Genomic DNA, 20710 nt, shown 5'->3' with positions numbered 1-20710 from the left:
CCTGGTAGACTACAGTCCATGGGATCGCAAAGAGTCAGACAAGACTGAGGGACTTCACTTTCTTTCTTTCTATAGTTCCTTTTGGAGAAGGAAATGGCAACTCACTCCAGTGTTCTTTCCTGGTGAATCCCATGGACAGAGGGGCCTGGTGGGGCTGCAGTCTATGGGGTTGCAGAGTCAGACACGACTAAGCAACTAACACACACAGAGAGAATAGAGCTTTGTTTCTAATACTCAGCATCTCAGTTCAATGAGGAATTGCTGCTGCTGCTAAGTCACTTCAGTAGTATCTGATTCTATGCAACCCCATAGACAGAAGCCCACCAGGCTCCCCCGTCCCCAGGATTCTCCAGGCAAGAACACTGGAGTGGGTTGCTATTTCCTTCTCCAGTGCATGAAACTGAAAAATGAAAGTGAAGTGGCTCAGTCGTGTCTAACAGGTTGCCATTGCCTTCTCCAAATGAGGAATTGAGGTGACACAAAAATTGGCTTCAGTTTCTGTGGAGGTGATCTATTTCCACTTCATCCACCCTAACTCTTAAGATATAGCTTTTCAGGAACTTCTTAACTTGAAAAATTGGGACTGGTTTACAAATGTTCCTCCTTTTGATATGCCTTGAGCTTCACTGTTTCTATTTTATAATTTTAATTAATTTATTTAGTTTTGGTTGCACGGGGTCTTCATTGCTTTGTGAGGGCTTTCTCTATTTGTTGGTGAGTGGGGTCTACTCTTCTTGTCGTGCAAGGGCTTCTCACTGAGGTGGCTTCTCTTGTGGAGCACAGGCTCTGGGTGCTTGCACTTTAGTAGATGTAGCACTCGGGCTCGATAGTTGCGGCTCACTGACTATACGTGGTGGGCTTCAGTAGCTGTGGTGCACAGGCTTAGCTGCTCTGAGGCATGTGGAGTCTTCTTGCCCCAGGGACTGAACTCATGTCCCCTGCATTGGCAGGTAGATTCTTAATCAGTTTTGCCACGAGGGAAGTCCTCATTGTTTATTTTTTTAAAATTTGGCTGTGCTGAGTCTTCATTGCAGTGTGCTGTCTCTTCGTTACGGGCTTTTCTCTAGTTGTGGCATGCTGGCTTCTCTTGTGGAGCACAGGCTCTAGAGCATGCAGACTCAGTAGTTGTGGTACACTTAGTTGCACTGTGGCATGTGGGATCGTAGTTCCCTGACCAGGGATTGAACCCAGGTCCTCTGTATTGGAAGGTGGATTTTAACTCCTGGACCACCAGGGAAGTCCTGACCTTCATTGTCTGCCCCTTCTCCCAACTCTATGAGACTGTTAAAGGGCTATTTATTCTCTCTCTTGACTCTAGTCTTGAATCAGCAGGTACCTCCTGGGGAGAGTGGGCCTCAATGCTTGTTTTTAATTTTTGAGCTTCCTTCCTCTGAGCGCCATAATTACCCATGTCATAACTTGGTAATTCTCTGATATTATCAAATAGATTTAAAATATGTATAACTTTTCTAATTTTCCTCATCTATTTTTTTTTTGTGGAAGCTTATATGATCCTAATGGTATTTTTTGCCACATGAGTATTTAAAATTTTATGTACACCTAAGTATTTAATTTTTTGACTGAACTTCATGCCATGCCTATATGGCATGGCACTTAACTTTTTCTCCTAATTTTTATGAACACATCTAGTGATGTAGACAGTTTGTAGTGATGGTGGTGGAGCAGAGAAGGGAAAGGCTTGGGGACTAATAGCAACTGGGTAGTGACTATTGTGGACGGCTCTATCTACAGGTGAAGGGACTGAGACTCTACACTGGAGCCCTGGGTTTCAGGTAACGTGAGTAGAAAGCAGTGACACATCAATACAGACCATATCTAATGATGTCCAGGAGGTGATACCCACTAGTACTGAGTGCTTATTATATGCAAGCCATTGTACTGTTTTACTTTGCAGTGGTTACTTTAATTCTCAACCCTATGAAAAAAGCGGTGCCTCTCTTTTATAGATAAGGAAATTGAGGCTCAAGGTCACACCTCTAGTGAGTGAGGGTCTGTAATTAGAACTTCAGTTCGGCTGCCAGCATGAGTACTTGCTTACTCTTTACTGCTTTCCCATTTGAATTCCCATATTCTTTGAGAACTACTGCCTCTGAGCTAAGCTTTTTGTGACTTAAGCTTCCTAATTTGTAAAATGAGATAATTCTACCCAATTTATAGGGCTCCCATGAGGAGTGAACCTGATAATCCATTAAAAGTAATTAACAAGGAGACATAGTAGGCCGGCATTAATATTGTGTAATTTATCTGACTATGTTGAAAAGTTCAATTATGTTTTTTACCTACCCTACTGGACTGAGATCATCCAGAATAGCAGTTCTCAAAATTTTAGGGTTCAAGGCCTCCCTTTACACTCTTAAGAATTATTGTGGACCCCCAAAGTTTTTATGTTGTTATAATTCTCATTATTCCATTGAAATGGGTACCAAGAAACGTTTGCCCCTTTAGCTCTCACTGGTGATGCCATACAGATTATGCATCCTCTGGAAAACTTCTAGGTATATTTGTGAGCGCATGAACGTGAAAAAGGAAAGAAAAATGAATTATTAGGAAAGTAGTTTCGTCTTTATTGGGACCCTGCAGGGTAACCCGGACCACACTTTGAGAACTGTGGCTCCAGCTTAAGCACTTCGTGAAGGAACCATGGGATTCCGCCGTTTGGCTAAGAAAACGCAGGATCTGAGAGGAGTAAAAAACGAGAAGGCTGCGCCAAGCCAACATTTCACTCTCGCGGCATCGCGCCGCGGCAGTTACACTTTCTTAGCCATCTCTTGCTCCTCGGCGGTACTGCAGTTCTTCCGGGCGCGCGACCCTCAGGACCCATGCAGCCGCGAGGCCCCTCCTCCCCTGCGCGCGCTCCTCCTGGCAACTGGCGTCCCGGGCGCCCAGAGACAGGCCCCGCCCCGCTGCCTCATCTCCGGGTCCGAACTCCCTTGGCAACCGCGGAGTGCAGCCTCGGTGTCACCCCGCCCACCCGCCTAGTCAGGCTAAACCATTCGCTTCAGGGATCTCCACAGGGGGAGATGATGGAAACAGGGGGATTTCACAGAACGTCTACGCGCTACTTTGCTCCTGTTTTTTCTACCTAGTTTAAATTATACTCTTTTTTCCCCCTCTTCATCTCGCTAACGGTCCGTGCGAGGGGTAGTGTCGCGTCTCGCCCGCTCGGTTCAAAGAGCCCCCTCGGCCCAGGCCGGGACTTGGGCCGGCCCGCCAGGGAGGCTCGCGGTCTGCGCGGGTTGGCGCAGAGGCGGGGCCGCGCGCCCGACGTAGCGCGCGGTGGAGGCGGGGCTGTGCGCCCGACTTAGCGCGCGGTGCTGTGGGGGCGGGGCCGGGCTCAAGGGGCGGGGCGGCGGGCAAGATGGCGGCCGGCGAGTGATTCTTCCCGGATACCTCCAGTGGCCTCTGAGACACCGGGGCCGGGGGTGGGGGGAGTCCTGTCCCCGCTGCCGGCGTTCCTCCTCTCCCCCGCCCCCGGAGATCCCCCTCCTTCCCTTCCTTCTTCTATTTCGCGGGGGTGGGGTCGGTGGGAGGGAGGGTAGGCGGCCCTCGTTCCTGGGACACCATGTCGGACTCTGAGGAGGAGAGCCTGGACCGGCAACTGAAAATCGTCGTGCTGGGGGACGGCACCTCCGGGAAGGTCAGTCCTCTGGTGCGCCCGCCGTGCCAGGCCTGCAAGGAATCCCGGCGCGGCCCCGGCGCCCTTCGAACCTCCTCCTCCTCCCCGTCCCCCCGGGCGTCGCCGTATTTCCGCGAGTGCCTGGGAGTCTGGGCTCAGGCCCGCCAGGAGGTGGCTTGGGGCCCGGCACAAATTAGACGCTTGAAGTCCGACGAGAGCTGTCCAGCTCCCTTAAAAAAAAAAAAAAAAAGTCATTTCCTAATCCCTGCCTGGATCGCGAACTCCTGCTTCTCTTCAAGACCTGAGCCAGCATCGCCTCCCTGGGAAGCTTTCCAGCTTCTCGCCTCTGAGGACTAGCAATGATTTGCCAAAACATCTTACCTGTTTTTCCTTTAGTCCAGGTCACACTTTGCGCCTTCCCCCAACCCCGTTTACCGTTTCTGATGCCTCCGCTGCACTGGGAGCTCCCAAGAGCTTGATTCTGGAATCAGGCTCCCTGGGTGAGACAGTTGGGGCTCCCATCACTTTACTGGTCGAGTCACTGGAGGGCAAATTGCTGTCCCTATTTGTGCTTCATCTGCAGGGTGGGTATGTTGATAGGGGTCGTTTCGGAGGGGTAAAGTGTGCGAATCCACAGTAAATGTAAACATCTACATGCAGCTTGCAGGACACCGAGTGGACGGACTAAACGTTCGTTTCTGTGTTAGAGCATCATACCTGTTCATCTCTGTTCCCCAGCACAGCACCTGTCAACGCAAACATTCATTCAATAAATATCTCTCGAGCTCCTCTTATAGCCTGGTTGCTGAGGGCAGGGCTGCCGGCATGACAGATGGCATCCTTGCCTTAAAATCTGTCCTGTGACGACAGTTGATTGAATGAAGCGAGTGCGTGAGAATATCTGGCCGCCAGTCCCCTGTACCTCCGAGGCAAGGGTCTTTAACCCAGGGTTGTGGAGCTCCTGAAATGGAGCAAACATTGCCCGGTCCTGGCTCTTTGAAGACCATTGGTAAGATCTTGAAGGATTCTGGATCCGCCCCGCCCCCCAAACAAGGAGCAGAGCCTCTGCCCAGGGAGCCTTCACACCTGTCGCTTCTGTCAGTGGCGCCAACGCTGTCTGGTCATACTGCTAAAGTTTGTCTCCTTGCTTCTCCCGTCCCTTTTCCCAACCAGAAGCTCCAGAAACGCGGGTTTATTATTGTTACCAGTGTTCTGTTTTCCACTCGATGTTTCCGTGTGCCTGGTGTAGTTTGGATGCTGGTTTCTGTGGTAACCATTGCTCGATACCTCTTCCCTTGGCAGTTGGCACTGCACAGCTGTTCGCTTCTTTCGTGCTGAGATTTCAGTTCCTAGGGAAAGGTGTCATTCATAGGCAGAGTTTGGAGAATTCTGTTCATTTCTTTCTTGCCATCCGTGATATTTTGTTACTGATTTTTACTGTTGAGGAGAAACAATTCTATATTCTCTGATTACTTTTAAACATTTTGAGGAAGAAAAGAACTTGGGATCACTTTTCTTAGTCAAGTATTAATTATATGACTTTTTGTACGTTTATAACAACTTTTTGAGTGGATGAATTATTTTAAATAAGTCAACATTGTTTCTAACACAATAAAAACTTTAAGTTCTATTTTTATAGTTTTTCTCATCATTCGTATTTTCTTTTGAATGCCTTCTGATTTTTCACTTTCTAAATCTTTTTATCCTCCACACATAAAAATTTATTTCCTGTTTAAAATGATAATGACTATAATACTAATACACCTCAAAAAAAAGACGAAAGTTGTCCATTATCCTATATTCTGTCATAATTCTTTAAATTTTTATTTATTTTTTCTCCCAGTACTCATTTGTTATCATGCATGTATTTCTCAGTTGAAATCTGTTCATAACTTTCTACCTAGGTTTTTCCTCTAGCCTGTCATGTATTGTCCTCTTTTTGCTAATTTAGTGTGAATAATTATGACTTTTCATATCTAAAATTCTGTCTAATATGTGACAAAGTGTATTTTTTTCATTCTATATTATGGAATTAGGGATACTATTCTGCTCCAAGGGATACTGGTGTTCTTTAAGTCTTTGTCATGTTGACTCATCTGTTTTAAAATTGTAAAGATGTTTTTTCTCCCAGAAATTTCTGGATGCCAGCATCAGACATCTTATCTTTTTTTCATTGTTCTTATGTCAAGCTGCTATTTTTTTCCATGCCATATTCAGTTTTCAGATTATTGGCAGCTACTGATTCCCATTCTGTTTCTTTTACCATCATTTTCTTTTATGAATTCAGCCTCTCTTTCATTCTTACTTGTATCCTGATTTAACTCCAGTCCGTTTTTAGGCATCAGTTTTTTTTTTTTTTTTGCCTAGTTCTAATCAGGACATATTTATATATCCTTACAAAAGCAATAGAGTATTGCGGTGACCACTAACAGTTTATGCAAGAGAAGTTTAGCACCTCCTTCCATTAACACATTTTTCTATTTCTTTCCTGTTTTGATTCCTTTGATTCATACTTTGAATTTTATTATATATTAAGATTTTTTTTTGAGGCAAAATATCCTTTTATGGTGTCTTTTCAGTATTAGTAAAGGTAGTATGGTTAAAAATTGTTAGCAAAAGTTCACCAAACAAACAAAAAAAAAACTATAAAGAATCAGATTTGATAGATGGTTGCTCACTTCATAATTGTTTAAGAAAGGTATTTCTACAATGACTTCTGAGAAATTATCAAATGAGACAGCATAATATCTAGATAATTGGAGAGAAATTGCCTTTTTCCTGCTGATTCAGATGCTCCTCTTTAATTTTTGTAGTAAGATGTCTGGAGATGATGTAAGAACCCATTTTAATATTCGTTGTTCCTAATGAGCTATACTTTTGACAAGTCATACTTTATTCCAATTGAAAATTCTAATTTTATATGTCTCAAAAGTGTGAGGGTAGGGCTTTCAAAATCCAGAAGTCCTATTTTTAGGAAAAGAAACACTCTGCTGAAGTTACATGTGCTTTGGATTTCTCTTAGACTTATGAAAGTGTTTCAACCATCCATATATTAAACATTTTGAAATATCTGTAATAGTATAAGTAGTGTTAATTATTTTTCTTTAGAACCCTTAGCCTCTTCATAGATAGTTTTGTGCTCTAAGTTAAGTGAGTTCTCTGGCATAAACAAGGCTAAATAAAAAAAGGCTTTAAAAAGGAATGCTTACTTTTTTTTTCTTCTTATCTCTCAGTTTTTATGTTATCAAGGAAGCCAAATGAATTTTCATTTTGGTGTAGTGAGTTTATTTCTCAGAGTGTAGCAGAACATCTTTCTTATGGTGCTCAATATATATTTGACCAAATATTTTAGCAGTTTCTTACAAATGCTGATTATTTAAATATTAGATGAATTGGAATTAGTGTGTGCAAATTGTCATTTATCTGAAAAATATGATTCTTATGTCAAAGGAATTTTAGGGTTTTTTTGAAAGAAAGTTTGGCCCAGTTTTCTTTTGCACTTATGTCATAATTATAATAAGCTATCTTGCAAATTTTAGATTTCATTATTTTAGGAGTTGACATCTAATTTTACTTTTAAAATAAAAAAGAGTTATTCTTTGAGAATCTGTCTTGAAGAGCAGAAAAGCTTAATGACGCTCCCTTTCTCTTCTTTTAGGGGATGTTTATAAATAAATAGTGCATTACAAATGTTTAAGGAGCTTTTGAGTTATTTCACTAGAATGATTAATTATTTGTTTGCATTGGTAAGAAATGGTTCTGTAAAGAAACTAGAGTTTTGAGTGTAACTTTGATTATTATTTTTAAAATGTAGATATATATTTGTTCTAGTTATAATATTCTTGTGACTGTTAAGCTTTCTGCTTCTTGAATGGAATATATTTTTGCCTGCTTAATATTAATCTTAAAAATTTCAATTTCTTAATTTAAAAGATAAATACTATGAGTTCTATAGAATCATTTTCATTTACCATTTTTAATGCAGAGAAAAATTAGACACATTTCTTAGGGGGAAAGAAGAAATTGTATAAACAGGTTCTCCTTTCCTTAATTAGCTTTACTTCTTATTAGCTGAGGATACAAACTACTCAGATGTTTGACCTCAGAAATGAAACATCTGTGAAAGCTGTGTTGAGCTGATATATAGGGGCATATAAAATTCAGATCTGTACTCATGTTGTTTTAGTTTTTTCTGTTGATAAATAGAAATTCTAATTTCTAGCAAGGAATAGGAGGTTGACAGTCAGGAGATATAAGGAGATTTAAAGAGATTTAGCTGATTAGTGTGTTGTTGCCACTGATAGCTGGTTGGCAAGTGAAATGTACCTGGTGGAATGAAAAGTCCCTCTTCCCCTTGTAATTGACTAGAACTGCTTAAAGTTGCTTGTTGGTATAATTGGAGTATAAATATTAAGATTACTTAATAAGATATAGTGGTGATTTTGTTTACATTTCTAAAGCCAAAGACATTAATTTTGATATTCTGTGCATCAATTTTTTAGACCTCCTTAGCTACCTGTTTTGCTCAAGAAACTTTTGGGAAACAGTACAAACAAACTATAGGATTGGATTTCTTTTTGAGAAGAATAACATTGCCAGGTAAGAGACTAAAATGTCTTAACATAGAAAGTTGTTCGTTCACATCTGACGATAAGAGACATAAGCAGAAATGTGTAACATTTGGGTACTGTTTCTGTGTGAAAATATATGTAATCAGTAAATGTGTCTTAGGGAGGTTCTTTCATCAGCATCTATCGTGAAGACATACTGTTCATGTGTGTAAGGGAAAAGTTTATATACTCCCCACTCTACACTGTTTTTGACTGTTGCACGTTTTTTGAGGATAAACAATAGTTGCTTATAAAATTCTAACCTTAAAAACAAAATCAAATGCCATATAATTATCAACAGATATTGTACAAACTAAATGTGAGAAGACTGGAAAGGATTATTTTTTTAAATGTTATTTTGATTAGCCTCTGCTTCAGTTTTTTGTTTGAGAGAAAGTTGGAACAGAAGTATAATGTAGCTATGGAACTTCTGTGCTCTAATATGTGAATGCTGTTTTATGCAAGGCAGCATGAAATTGCTGGCATTTAATAGACCACTAAAATTTAGGGTCCCTAGGCACTCATAAAAATACAGTTTGAGCATTCAAGATGTTTCAGTTCACCATGCAAAGAAACTATTTAGATGCCAGTTGCAGCACATTTTGTGGGAAATACAGGGAAATAATAACAAAAAAGAGTGGTTTCTGTTTTAAGTTAGTTTCTGAACAATTGGGGCTTTAAAATGCTCTGTCCATTCACTTGTGCTTAAATTATGTGTTTAAAGTATTTTATTAAAAGCAGTTTGTCTTGATTGACTTCATAAACCAGTCCATCTCTCTCCTCTCTGAGGAAACACATGTGAATAAAAACAGTTGCAAGTGTAGTGTCAGATTCATATACTGGAACGTGAGTGATATAGTGGGAAGGGGTTTAATAAATTCTAATATTATTGAAATATATTAGTCTCTCAAATACTCCATCCATCAGACAACTCTCTATGAATGTTTTAGAACAGCTAATGAAAACTCTTGGTAATTGAACATATTCTGCATATCTCACTAGTAATATACTCTTATATTTTGATGGTTGTTACTCGACTACCAATGAAAAATAAATAAGAAGAAGATATAGCTTCAGAAGCAAATTCCAATTATCCATTACTAAGTTATTGTTCAGAAAGAGGTTTAATGAGAAACGTGTGTATTTTGTTTCATTTGCATTTTTGTATGTATTAAAAACTGAAAATCTCCTTTTTATTATTAGCTTATGGATAGGTTAATGCTGATATAAATAGAATATTTACCCCAGTCACTAGCAGAATACATGTAGAAATCAGGTAATATATTTACTGAAAACTTACTTTACAACAGTTTCTTCAGAGATGCCAGCTGTACACAGAGAACCTCAGTATGTATTTAATTACTGTTTTGTTTCAGTGCTAACTAGCAGAAGCAGTAACTTTCTGTATTATGAATATTGTTTAATTTTTCTGATTTTTGAGTTCAAAGACTTAAGTAAAGGAGCAAGCACCTATTCAGACATTAAAAACATTTTAATGCTGATTCTAAACATTTTATATGTGTAATACATGTTGATGATTTCTAGTTCTTTGCACAATACCAGCCATTTTTGAATTTTGATGACTTTGTAAAAAGTATTTGTTATTTTTGAAATCCAAATTTATAATATATTTTAGAGTAGAAAGTACTTACTCTTATTGAATATATGTTTTAATTTTCCTGATTTTAGCTTTTATTTTGATGGGCAGAGTTCCAGAAAAAAATTTTTTTTTATATAAAAGCAGTTGGTTTTATTCTGTTTAGTGGATTTAAAATTATTGTATAAATATTAGTAGGAAAAAGTTTGGCTTGATTTGATATTATAGGTATATTAAGAAATAAGATGAATAAAGGTTTATAGTATACCCTTTGTATAGTTTAATTTTAATTCATTGTGCCCAGTGATTAATATTTGTATCATTTACTGAAACATTATAGGCAGCATTATTAAATTTATGGTATAGCAGCACAGGAGGCAAATCTAGTATTTGTTAGTATTCTAGTGAGTCTTCTATCCATTCGGTTCGTTAGAGGTATAATACCTCCTGTCCATCTATTGACATTCTCTTCATGCAAGTTTTCAAGGTCATTACTTTGCAAATACTCATCCGTGTTAGTATATTTCATGATCTGGTATGCTGTATAGTCTGGATGCAACCACTGTGCAGATTTTACTGCTTAAAATAGTGTATCTGTTAGTCAGAGATTCTGCTGATAGAGCTTCTTAAGAGCCTTAGTCAAAATACTTTCAGGAAGCTTGTGGGTACAGTCCAGTAAACAGCGTTCTACTGTGAAAAGGATTTCTAAGTCTTTAGTACAAGAAGTGGGCAGACTTGTGTTTTTAGTTCCATCTTGACTGTGCAGCACTTTAAGTAAGGTTAACCAAGGCACCAAGTGTACTTCTACAAGGTCACTGTTGAATCCTCTTGGTGGCTTTGATTCATACCAAAAGCAACTTACCTGTATTTTGTCACCTCATTTATTTATTTTTTTCCCTAGTTAAATGTCATTTCTTACAGAGGAGCAGGAGTAGCATTTTGCATTTAGGATTAGATTGCTGACAGTTTCCTCCTTAACATTCTTTATTAGTTAGAAATTTATTTTAATGGATTCTTGGTTTTTAAAAATTTTGCAATGCTGATTATTTGCAAATTCTTAAGTAGTTTTATAGGCTTGTCACTTTGAAAGTATACTAGAAGACTTAATATGTTTTTGCTTGTTAGAACTAAAGGGAATATTAATTTGAATTCTGTATTATTTTGTTTCCCAAATAGGAGGAACTCTGATTTATTTTTATGTGTTAATAAGCCTAAAATTCAAATGTGGAAGTTGAAAATACATTTCTTGATACATGAAATAACCATGAAGTTAATATCATTTGTTGAAGCTATAACAAGAAAAGTTGTTTGTTTTTTGGTTAACATTGTATATTAGTGGGTTATTAGTAATACACAGCTATTTTTATCTGAGGCACTAGAATATGTATATTAAAGAAAAACAAGCCAAGAACAACAAATAGTGTTTATTTGGAAAGGTATGGATTTAACAAATATTCCTTCAATACAGGAATATAAACCTCTCAGGTGGGAGAGAGTTGAATAAATGATTTTAAGTCTTGAAATTATGTTGTCAGAATTTTGAGTATGTAGTGAAGATGATACTTCTAAAGTTATAGATAGGATAGGGTCTAAATATCAAAATGTAAAGAAAAAGGCTTCATATTTCTTGATATGAAGTTAGGTTTATTGACCTTGAATAAAATGGTATTAAATGCCCTTTATTAAGTTTGCCTAAAATCTTTAAAAAGTTAACACTGTTTGAGGACTGGTTTTTGAAGTAAACATTTAACTAAAGAGTCTTGTTAGTAAAATGAATAGAGTACTGCCTGTTTATTTAGAGACTCCTGAAACTATATGACATTCTTCTGGTGTCAGCTAGCCCTTTCTCCCCTGCTTAATTTGAGACAGCATTGTAGGACAGTGAATTTTGAATTTAGATTTCTTAATTTTCTAGAATTTAATTTTCTCAATTAAATTTTCTTAAAATTCCTTAAAAATTTAGATTTTTAAGATACTGGCTTTATACAAGTTGTTGGGTGAGTCTTCGTCTGTAACGTTTGGTTTTTGTATTTGTAGAGCTCTAAGAACACTTCAGTCAGTACGCTGTGAGTGTTGGAAGTGTGTATATGTGGGAAGATGACGGGTGATAAACTTCAGTAGCTCTCATTAATGCTAGTGGAAGTTCCTCATGTAAATCCTGCAGGTTGGCAGATGGAACAGAACTACATCCAGATAATGGAAAGATTGTAATACAGACCCTACAAAACTTAGAGTTAAGGGTAAAAGTTGACTGGTTAATCTAGTGTTGTACTTTCTTTCCAGTTGCTAAGTTGAATGGTGTGACTAACATTCTCCAATTTTAGTGTTTTGCATTGGTATAAAAATTCATATCTATATAACATTTTTTGGTTTGTTTTTGAAGTGAGACTAGTCTTTTAGTATCTAAGATTTTGAGTTTTCCTGATTGGCAAATCATTCAGAAAGATACGTTTTTGGTGTGGGAGATGCTGATTAAAATTCTGTCCACCTTTGGAGAAAACAGCGTAATTTTATTAGGAGAAACAGTCTGAAATGTTAAAATACAAAGCATATTGAACTTGGTCTTTAAATTTTGTCTAGTCACTAATTGCATTGATAATAGAGAATAACGTCTTATAAATTTTTTATCCAGTAAATATTTTGCAAAATGGATGAAAGAATTTTAAAGATTGCCTTTTAGTAATTTAGAATGCTTTTATAATGTTTGTATGGGGAAGAGATTTGTGAAATCATCAAATAGATTTACTCTATTTTATGAGGGCTTTGAAGCACAATATTATAATTAGTTTCAGTGTAATGCTTTGAACAGATATAAATGCATCATAATAATTTGTGATATCTTGGGTATGTATCCTACATCAGTACTGAATATGGCTGTCAAAATATTTATATTTTATAAGTTAAATTTGAAAACATGTAATTTTAAAATTATGTTCACTATCATATATAGTAACTGACATTCAAATTTAAAACTTCATTCGAATTGAAACCTTGAGACCATTTTTGTAGTGTGTTGGTAATTTGTGAGTTTTATTTAGAACCTGTAGAGTTTAGAAGTTACAGCAAAATTCATTATATGCAATAAGGTAAAGTTCAATTTTAATTTTTAAATTATATATCTTACTCCACACTCAAGTGCTTTATTGTTTTAGTCTCTGTATAAGAAAAAAAAATTTAAGGTTTAAGATGTTTGTGAAAAAAGAAAAAAAAAGATGTTTGTGAATTAAAACTTTATTTATTTTCTTTTGTTTTGAAGGTGATTATAAATGTGGTTGCATGGAACTAGGGTAAAGTGTAAACCTAAATTCCCCACTGTTAATCTCTTTTGACAGCATTATTTCACAATCCCACTTATGTGAACATGCGGAATAAACATGCACATTAGGTTCAGAGTTTATCACTGTGACTTAATGTTCTGTGAAACTGTATTGAGTTGTTATATTGTTCCTGTTTTTCTTATTTGTATATTCCATTTTATATTCTAGGAAGCTTGAATGTTACTCTTCAAGTTTGGGACATAGGAGGGCAGACAATAGGAGGCAAGATGTTGGATAAATATATCTATGGAGCACAGGTATGAAATGAATTTTATGATTATTCCAATACTGAATATACTCAGCTTACAAGAGCATAGACAGGTACATACACAGACCACACACACATAGGCTCTTTCTATCTTGATTTTTATATCATATGTAGGGAGCCGGATTTTACATTTGTGCTAATCCTTTTATTTCATCCTCCCTCAAAGTCGTGTTTGGAATGATTTGGGTCAGGGAACTGGGTATATCTTAATAGCTTTCATATGCTACTTGTATTACTAATATTACTGTCAGAAGTTTAATACATGTAGTAATAAATGATATTTTGATACGTAGTAACTGATTTTGGTCACATTCACCACTTACAGAATATATAAATTGAATGAAAATTATTAGGAAAATTTAATTTCATTTTAAATTGTAAGGACAAAAACATATATATGTATATATTTTTTATGCTATGAATTAATTTATTAAATATTTATAAGTGCTCAGATTTAATAGATATATCAGGAAACTAAGTATGACTATATATGAAGCACATACAGTTTTTTAACATGATAGTCATGTGTAGTGTGTTTTCAGAAGAAAGTCTATGTAGAGTAAGGAAAACTACTTGAATAATTATATAACAAAAAATCTTTGGCAACGTGAGCTTATATAGATATATAGATTTTAAAATTAAATTATGCTAATAGAAATATGCATAGTAATTAATGTACTTAATTATTGGCATTCTGTTTTTCGCTCTTTCTCCACTTTGAGTTGGTGTGTATCTTTCATTTCATTGTGAGGTGTTGGGGGTAATATTCATGATCCTCATTTAGTTCCTTGTTGGAGTTTGATGCTTTATGTGGAGAATCATAACTTGGTTTTGAGGAACTGTGTTGCTCATAAAAAAATGAATCTAGAAAATGAAGGCAGAGTTTTAAGCACTCTTCTGTATGAAGTTGGTCCTTAACAAATACCATTGCCTTAATTTTGGGTGGAAAATAGATTCTGAGTTATTTTCTGAAATATGCAGAGAAGGCTGAGGCTCGCATGGTTCTTGACGATGTCTGAAGGCCCTCGAGCTGTGTGTTTGCGTTGTTGACATATAGATTAGGCTTTTAGGACTCCTCTTCACCTTCTCTTCTACATGTTCTTTGTCTCCTGGAAAAAATTTCGCCTGTGACCATGTGACTTAATATTTTATGCCTGTTCATTTTCCTCTTAAAAAATATGTCTCAAGTTTTTGTGTCTGGCTTTTTTTATTGTTGTTTCTTTCTATTTTAAACTGGTTATATTTAAAGTAGATAGTAAGGTAAAGAAAAATTATTGGGAAGAGGTTTGTGGAAAGCCACAGTCCTTGTTTCATTCACCTAGTTGGTAAACTAGGATTTGAAAAATGACAGTTTCTTTTCTCTTTGATCCATTAAAATCTATCTACATAGATACATATTTGATTTAAAAAAATGAGAACTAGATTAGTTAAGCTTCTAATGATATTTGAATGTAAAATAGAATAACTTTTTATGGTTCATAGATATATCCAGAGTTAGTGGAGAATGGGAAGTTTTTATGCATCTCAGAGTAAATAATATAACATTCAATTAATAAATTTTTTTTCATTTAAAAATTAGGGGAATATAATGTGTGTGGATTAGACTCTCTTAATTTTACCTTACTCCAAATCATTAAAAAATTTGATATATTTAGTGTTGGTCAAAACAAAATTTATCAAATTTGTAATTTGATTTATAGGAATTTAAAGTTTATTAATATTATAAAATTATTATATAAAATCAATATTGGTATGAAATTCACGTAGTATAAAAACAAACATTTTCAAAGTGTATAACCAGTGATATTTAGTACATGTACGATGCTGTGTGACCATCCCCTCAAATCTTTATAGTTCTTTATAGTGTGTATTTTATGCTATCAGGTAGCTGTTTAAAGTCAGCAGACATTAATGGGCAAATTTGTAGAAATTTTAAAAACTCCATCATCTTCGAGAATAGTTGAGTTTAATAGTCTGTATTCATTTCTAATGTAATTCATATTTTGGGAGAAAGAGAATGTTACATGAGATTTCTATTTTGAAGGTACTTGTTGATTTTCTTTTTTGACAGTGCCTTACATTGTTTATATATTATAATCTCTGTAAAGCATATACCTTGGTTTATTAAAACAATGCAGTAAAGTATTTCTAGGAAGTACATGAACATTTTCATGAAATCATTCCAGGAAAGTAGGAATTCTGAGATGATAAAATGAATTGTCATAAATTTTTTCTGCTTTCCAGAGATTCTAAGTTAAATGCTATATAAAAATACAATAAAGTACAGTAGTTTCTTTTGTTAAAATATATGTAAACTTTTTTACCCAGACCAGAGAAGCTCTGACTATAGTTCTTTACTATAAATTGGGGGAAATGTTACTTTTAAAAACAATGCTTTCATAAACATTTTAATAGTGTTTAATAATGTTATATAATTATATAACTAGTCTTCAAAGTAGATTTGTGTTTAGAATCATTGTGGATCCTGTATATTGTGCATCTAATGAATACTTCAGATTTTTGTGCACATGCTAAAGGGTAGAAATCTTTGAGAAATGTTTTGACAAGCTATTTTGAGGGCATCAGTATAATGTATTATTTAGGTTTATGTTCTAGGTTCTCTAACTTATGTAATGTGTATGGAAAGAATTAAACATAATTGGGTTATTAAGCTATGAATCTGTTTTTTTTAAAGCATTTTTTATCATCCAGGAAGAAGTTTATTTGTAGGCTAGGAACTAACTTAGATTCAAATCAAACCGATTGTTTTACCTTCTTCACTTTTTACCGTCTTCACTTTTTCTCAACCAGTAGCATTGAATTTTAGTGATAGTGTATTGAATAGTGTTGGTTAAAACAAAATCGAATTGACATCCAAGAAAGAACTCGTGAGGTGTTTTGTCAAAAACTAGTTCTAAGAATTGTATGTCCCAGTTAAATTCCCTGATTTTAAATTAACTTAAAATTTTCTAGGAGTCTTCAGAAAGATGTTATAGGCTATTTTTCATAGTGGTTGCAAGCAAACACACAGCACATAGTGTTTAGTGCCGTGTAACCTGTGGCTAACAGAGGCTAATAACAAACCTCACAGAAGGACTGGATGTTTCGTTTTTGTAGCTCTTTCCGCCCTGGAATCTAAGTGGTTTGCAAACACTGCTCTACTGAGTATAAACTCAATGAAGTGTAGTCATTTGTGAGGTAGGAGAACATAACTACTATTGTGTGCCACTGCCCCATGCAGATGAGCCACCTTGTTAACCACCAACAAAAGGATATGGTGCTCGTATGACAGCTGGGGAGACAGCAGATCTCGAACTTGGACTCCCTGAGACTCTGCTGTCTTTTACTTTGAATTTTTTTTCAGTTGGATATTTGCCAACTTGTAACTGATTATATTTACAGCCCTCTTTGCTGTTAGTGTTCCTTCTTAGAGGTTGTACGTTATGACTATTGTATAATCTATATGATTTAATTCATTTCTATATTTAAAATCTAAAGTAGATTATTTGTTGTACAAATAAGCAAGAAAAAAATGCCTGCATTTTGGAAGTGAGCAACCTTTCATTAAGTTGTTTGTATTGTATCTGTTAAATTTTAGAACTAAGTTTGGAAATACCTTATAATATTGTTAAGTGCTGCCACAGTGTTTGTTATTTCAAGATTGCTATTCATTATTCTTTTGAAAATGGTGTCCATTTGATTTACCAACTCATCATACTTATTTGGTATAGTGATAAGTGAAGCCCATGAAAACAAAGTGCTATCTAATATTATTGTAGTTATCTACCAGAAATCTTAAGGTTTATAAAGAGAAGAGTTTTTTTTTTTTTTGACAATGGTGAAGTTAAGATGGAAAATAGAGGAAATTTTTATCAAGAGTTTGTTAAGATGTAGAAGGATTGTTTGTTTGTAGAAGGATTTTATCAAGAGTTTGTTAAGATGTAGAATCACTTAAGAGTGTGATTTCCAAAAGTCATGGCAGAAAGATTTGGAAAGAAGAGGAGCATTTGGAGGGTCAGTTAGGAAGAGGAAGCACAGGGCAGGATAGAGATGAAGACGTAAATAGCAGAAGGATAAATGGTGGATAGATGTTTGATAGAAGAGGGTATCAGGGACATGAGACATGGTGGTGGGTTTTGATGGCTGCAAGGTTGCCAAGAGACAGTTACTTCCAGCAGTTCCCTGGAGATTCTTCTCAGACTTCAGTTGTTGCCAAAATGTGTTACATTTCTGAGGGAGTTGTGCTTTCTGATAGTTTTCTGGAAGAGGGCTGGATTGATTGATGTGGTGAGAGACTCAGGGCTTTGAGGTGCTTGTATTATAGGCTCCCAAAGAGGTGAGTACTTAGAGGTCTGGCTTTGGTGTGCTGAAGCTGGTGGGTAGAAGCTCTGGGAGTCAGTGGCAGCTTGTATGAGTTTTGGCAGTTTGTGTGTTTCAAAGGATTGGTTCGTTTCATCTGTGTTTTCAAATTTTTGGCTGTGAAGTTGTTCATATTATTCCTTCATTATTCTTTTAATGTCTATGGGAATCAGTAATGATCCCTCATTAATTTGTGTCTCTTTCTCAGTCTCTCTCTTTTTGGTTAGCCTGGCTAGAGGTTATCAGCTTTTGCTTTTGTTAATTTTCTCTATTGTTTTCATCTTTTCAGTTTCATTGATCTTTGCTCTAATTTTTATTATTTTTTCTTCTGTTTGAGCTAAGTTTAAATTCCTCTTTTCCCTTAGTTTCCTAAAGTGGAAGCTTAGATTTTTGATGTTTCTTCTTGTGATTATACATCACAAGAGATATATATGTCACAAGATATATGTATCACATTCAGTGCTCTATACTTTCTTCTAAGCACTGTTTTTGCTGTATCTTCAAGTTTTGATAGATTGTATTTTATGTAAGATGTTTTAAGTGTCTCCTGGGACTTCTTTTTTTTGACCCATGTGTTATTTAGAAGTATGTTTAATTTCCAAATATTTTGAGTTTTCCCAGCTATCTTTCTATTATTGATTTCTAGTTTAATTCCATTGTAATCTAAGAACATGCTTGGTATGATTTCTATTCTTATAAATTTTGTTAAGTATGTTTTATGGCCCAGAATGTGAATGTTTGATGAATGTTTCATATAAACTTGAGAAGAGTGTACATTTTAATGCTGTTGGATGGACTGTTTTATAAATGACGCGATTAGATAAAGCTGATTGTTAGTGTTGTTCAGGTCAACTTTCTGCCTTTCTGCTTGCTTGGTGTATCAATTAATGAAAAAGAGGTATTGCTATCTCCAACTGTACTAATGGATCTGTGGGTTTTGAATTCCATACAGTTCTGTCAGTTTTGGCCTCCATATTTTGATATTCTGTTGTTAAGTGTATATACACAAAGGATTATTATGTTTTCTTGGAGAATTAACCCCTTTATCATTATGCTGATCTTTATAAAACCTCATGATTTCCCTTATTCTGAAGTCTGCTTTGTCTGAAGTTTATATAGCTGCTGCAGCTTTCTTTTTGCTTGTGTTACACAGTATTTCTTTCTCCCTTAATTTTTAACCTGTATCTTTGTATTTAAAGTGTGCTTCCTATAGGAAACATACAGTTGAGTCTTGGTTTTTTGGAGTTTGTGTCTTGCAGCTCTTTCAAATGTAGCCTTCTACTCATACTGGAGGCCTTTTGGTGTGTGGTGAAGTATGGAGGAGGGGAAACATTCTGTACTCCTATGATTAAGTCACAGCCTTGTGTGACTTAAGCGTTTGTGTCCTTGAAAATGTCTTTTAATTAGTAGATTTAGACTGTTCACAGTTAAAGTGTTGATTGACATAGCTGGGTTCATAGCTTTCATGTTTGTTTTCTGACCTTGTGCTTATTTCCCTCCCCTCCTTTCTGTCTTTTCTCATTTTAGTTGAACATTTTATCTCTTCTCTTAGCCTGTCAATTATATTTAAGCATTCTTTTTTAAGTAATTGCTCTGGCATTCACAATATACATTTTAAACTAATCTAAGTCCACTTTCATACAATATTACATTGCTTCTTGCACAGTTCATAAAATATTTCAGAAAAGAATATTCTCAGTTCATCTCTGCTGTCCCTGACATCAGTGTCTTTCATTTCATATGCTATAATATAATCACTCAATACATTATTACTGTTACTAAATAGTTATATTTTAGATTAATTAAGAATAAGACAAGTGATTTTATTTTACCTTTTCTTGTTGCTTCTCTGATATGCTTCCTTTCTTTATATGGAACTGAGTTTCTGATGTGTATCATTTCCTTCTTCTTGAAGAACCTCTTTTAACATTTCTTCCTAGGCAAGTCTTTTGGCTGTGAATTCTCTCAATTTTTGTCTGAGTAAGTCTTTTTTCTTCCTTACTTATGAAAGATAATCTTACATTTGAAATTTTAGATTGGTCCTTTTCTTCCTTTCTGTGCTTTAAATATTTCACTTCATTCTTCCCTTACTTGTGTGGTTTCAAATGAGAAGTTCTGTATAATTCTTATCCTTGTTCTTCTACAGATAGGGTATTCCCTTGCTCCCCTCAGCTTCCGCCTTCTACCTTTTCTCAAGATTTTCCCTCTGTTTTTTGTTTTGTGGAGTCTTAAGTATATGATGTGCCTAGGTGTAGATGTTTTTGTATTTATCCAACTTGGTGTTTTCTGAGATTCTTCAATCTGTGGTTTCGTGTCTAATTAATTTTGGCAGTTTCTTGGCTATTATTACTTCACATATTTCTTAAGTTCCATCTTCTCTTTCTGATATTCTAGTCACACATATGATACACATTCAGAGTTGTCCCACAGTTCTTTGATATTCTATTTTATTCATTCTTTTTTCTCTTTTCATTTCAGTTTTGTAAGTTTCTGTTATGTTCAAATTTGCTGATTCTTTCCTGGGTTGTGTCTCGTCTACTGATGAGCCCATCAGTTGTCTTATTTCTGTTACAGTATTTTTGATATCTGCATTTCCTTTTAATTATTCTTTAGAGTTTCCATCTCTTTGTGTACTTTACTCACCTGTTCTTTCAGTTTTCTATCTTTTCCATTAGAGTCTTTAAAATATTATTCACAATTATTTTAAATTCCTGGTCTGATCATTCCAAAATCTGTCTAATGTTTGACTCTGGTTCTCATGCTTGCTTTTCTCTTCAAACTGCCCTTTAGTTTTCCTCCTAATTTTTTGTTGAAAACTAGACAAGATGTATGGACTATTCAGTTCAGTTCAGTCAATCACTTGTGTCCTACTCTTTGCGAACCCATGGACCGCAGCACGCCAAGCTTCCCTGTGCATCACCA

General features: G+C 35.8%; 1 protein-coding gene across 2 annotated transcripts in view; it reads left to right on the top strand.

Annotated features, from left to right (window-relative positions):
• The first annotated feature begins 3299 nt into the window (after window positions 1-3299).
• Window positions 3300-20710, top strand: part of RAB28 (RAB28, member RAS oncogene family) — a 97959-nt gene continuing 80548 nt past the window's right edge. The window contains exons 1-3 of one of the 2 annotated variants that reach the window (XM_061420836.1): window positions 3300-3658; window positions 8140-8236; window positions 13330-13418. In XM_061420836.1, the coding sequence (XP_061276820.1) occupies window positions 3584-3658; window positions 8140-8236; window positions 13330-13418 (261 nt within the window). In that variant the 5' untranslated portion in view covers window positions 3300-3583. The remainder of the gene's footprint in view (window positions 3659-8139; window positions 8237-13329; window positions 13419-20710) is intronic. The other variant, XM_061420837.1, reaches the window with a different exon arrangement.

The sequence above is a fragment of the Bos javanicus genome, chromosome 6 (assembly GCF_032452875.1).
Source record: "Bos javanicus breed banteng chromosome 6, ARS-OSU_banteng_1.0, whole genome shotgun sequence".
Taxonomy (NCBI): Eukaryota; Metazoa; Chordata; class Mammalia; order Artiodactyla; family Bovidae; genus Bos; species Bos javanicus.
Note: the sequence above shows the minus strand (reverse complement) of the source record. Positions and strands in the feature narration are given on the sequence as shown.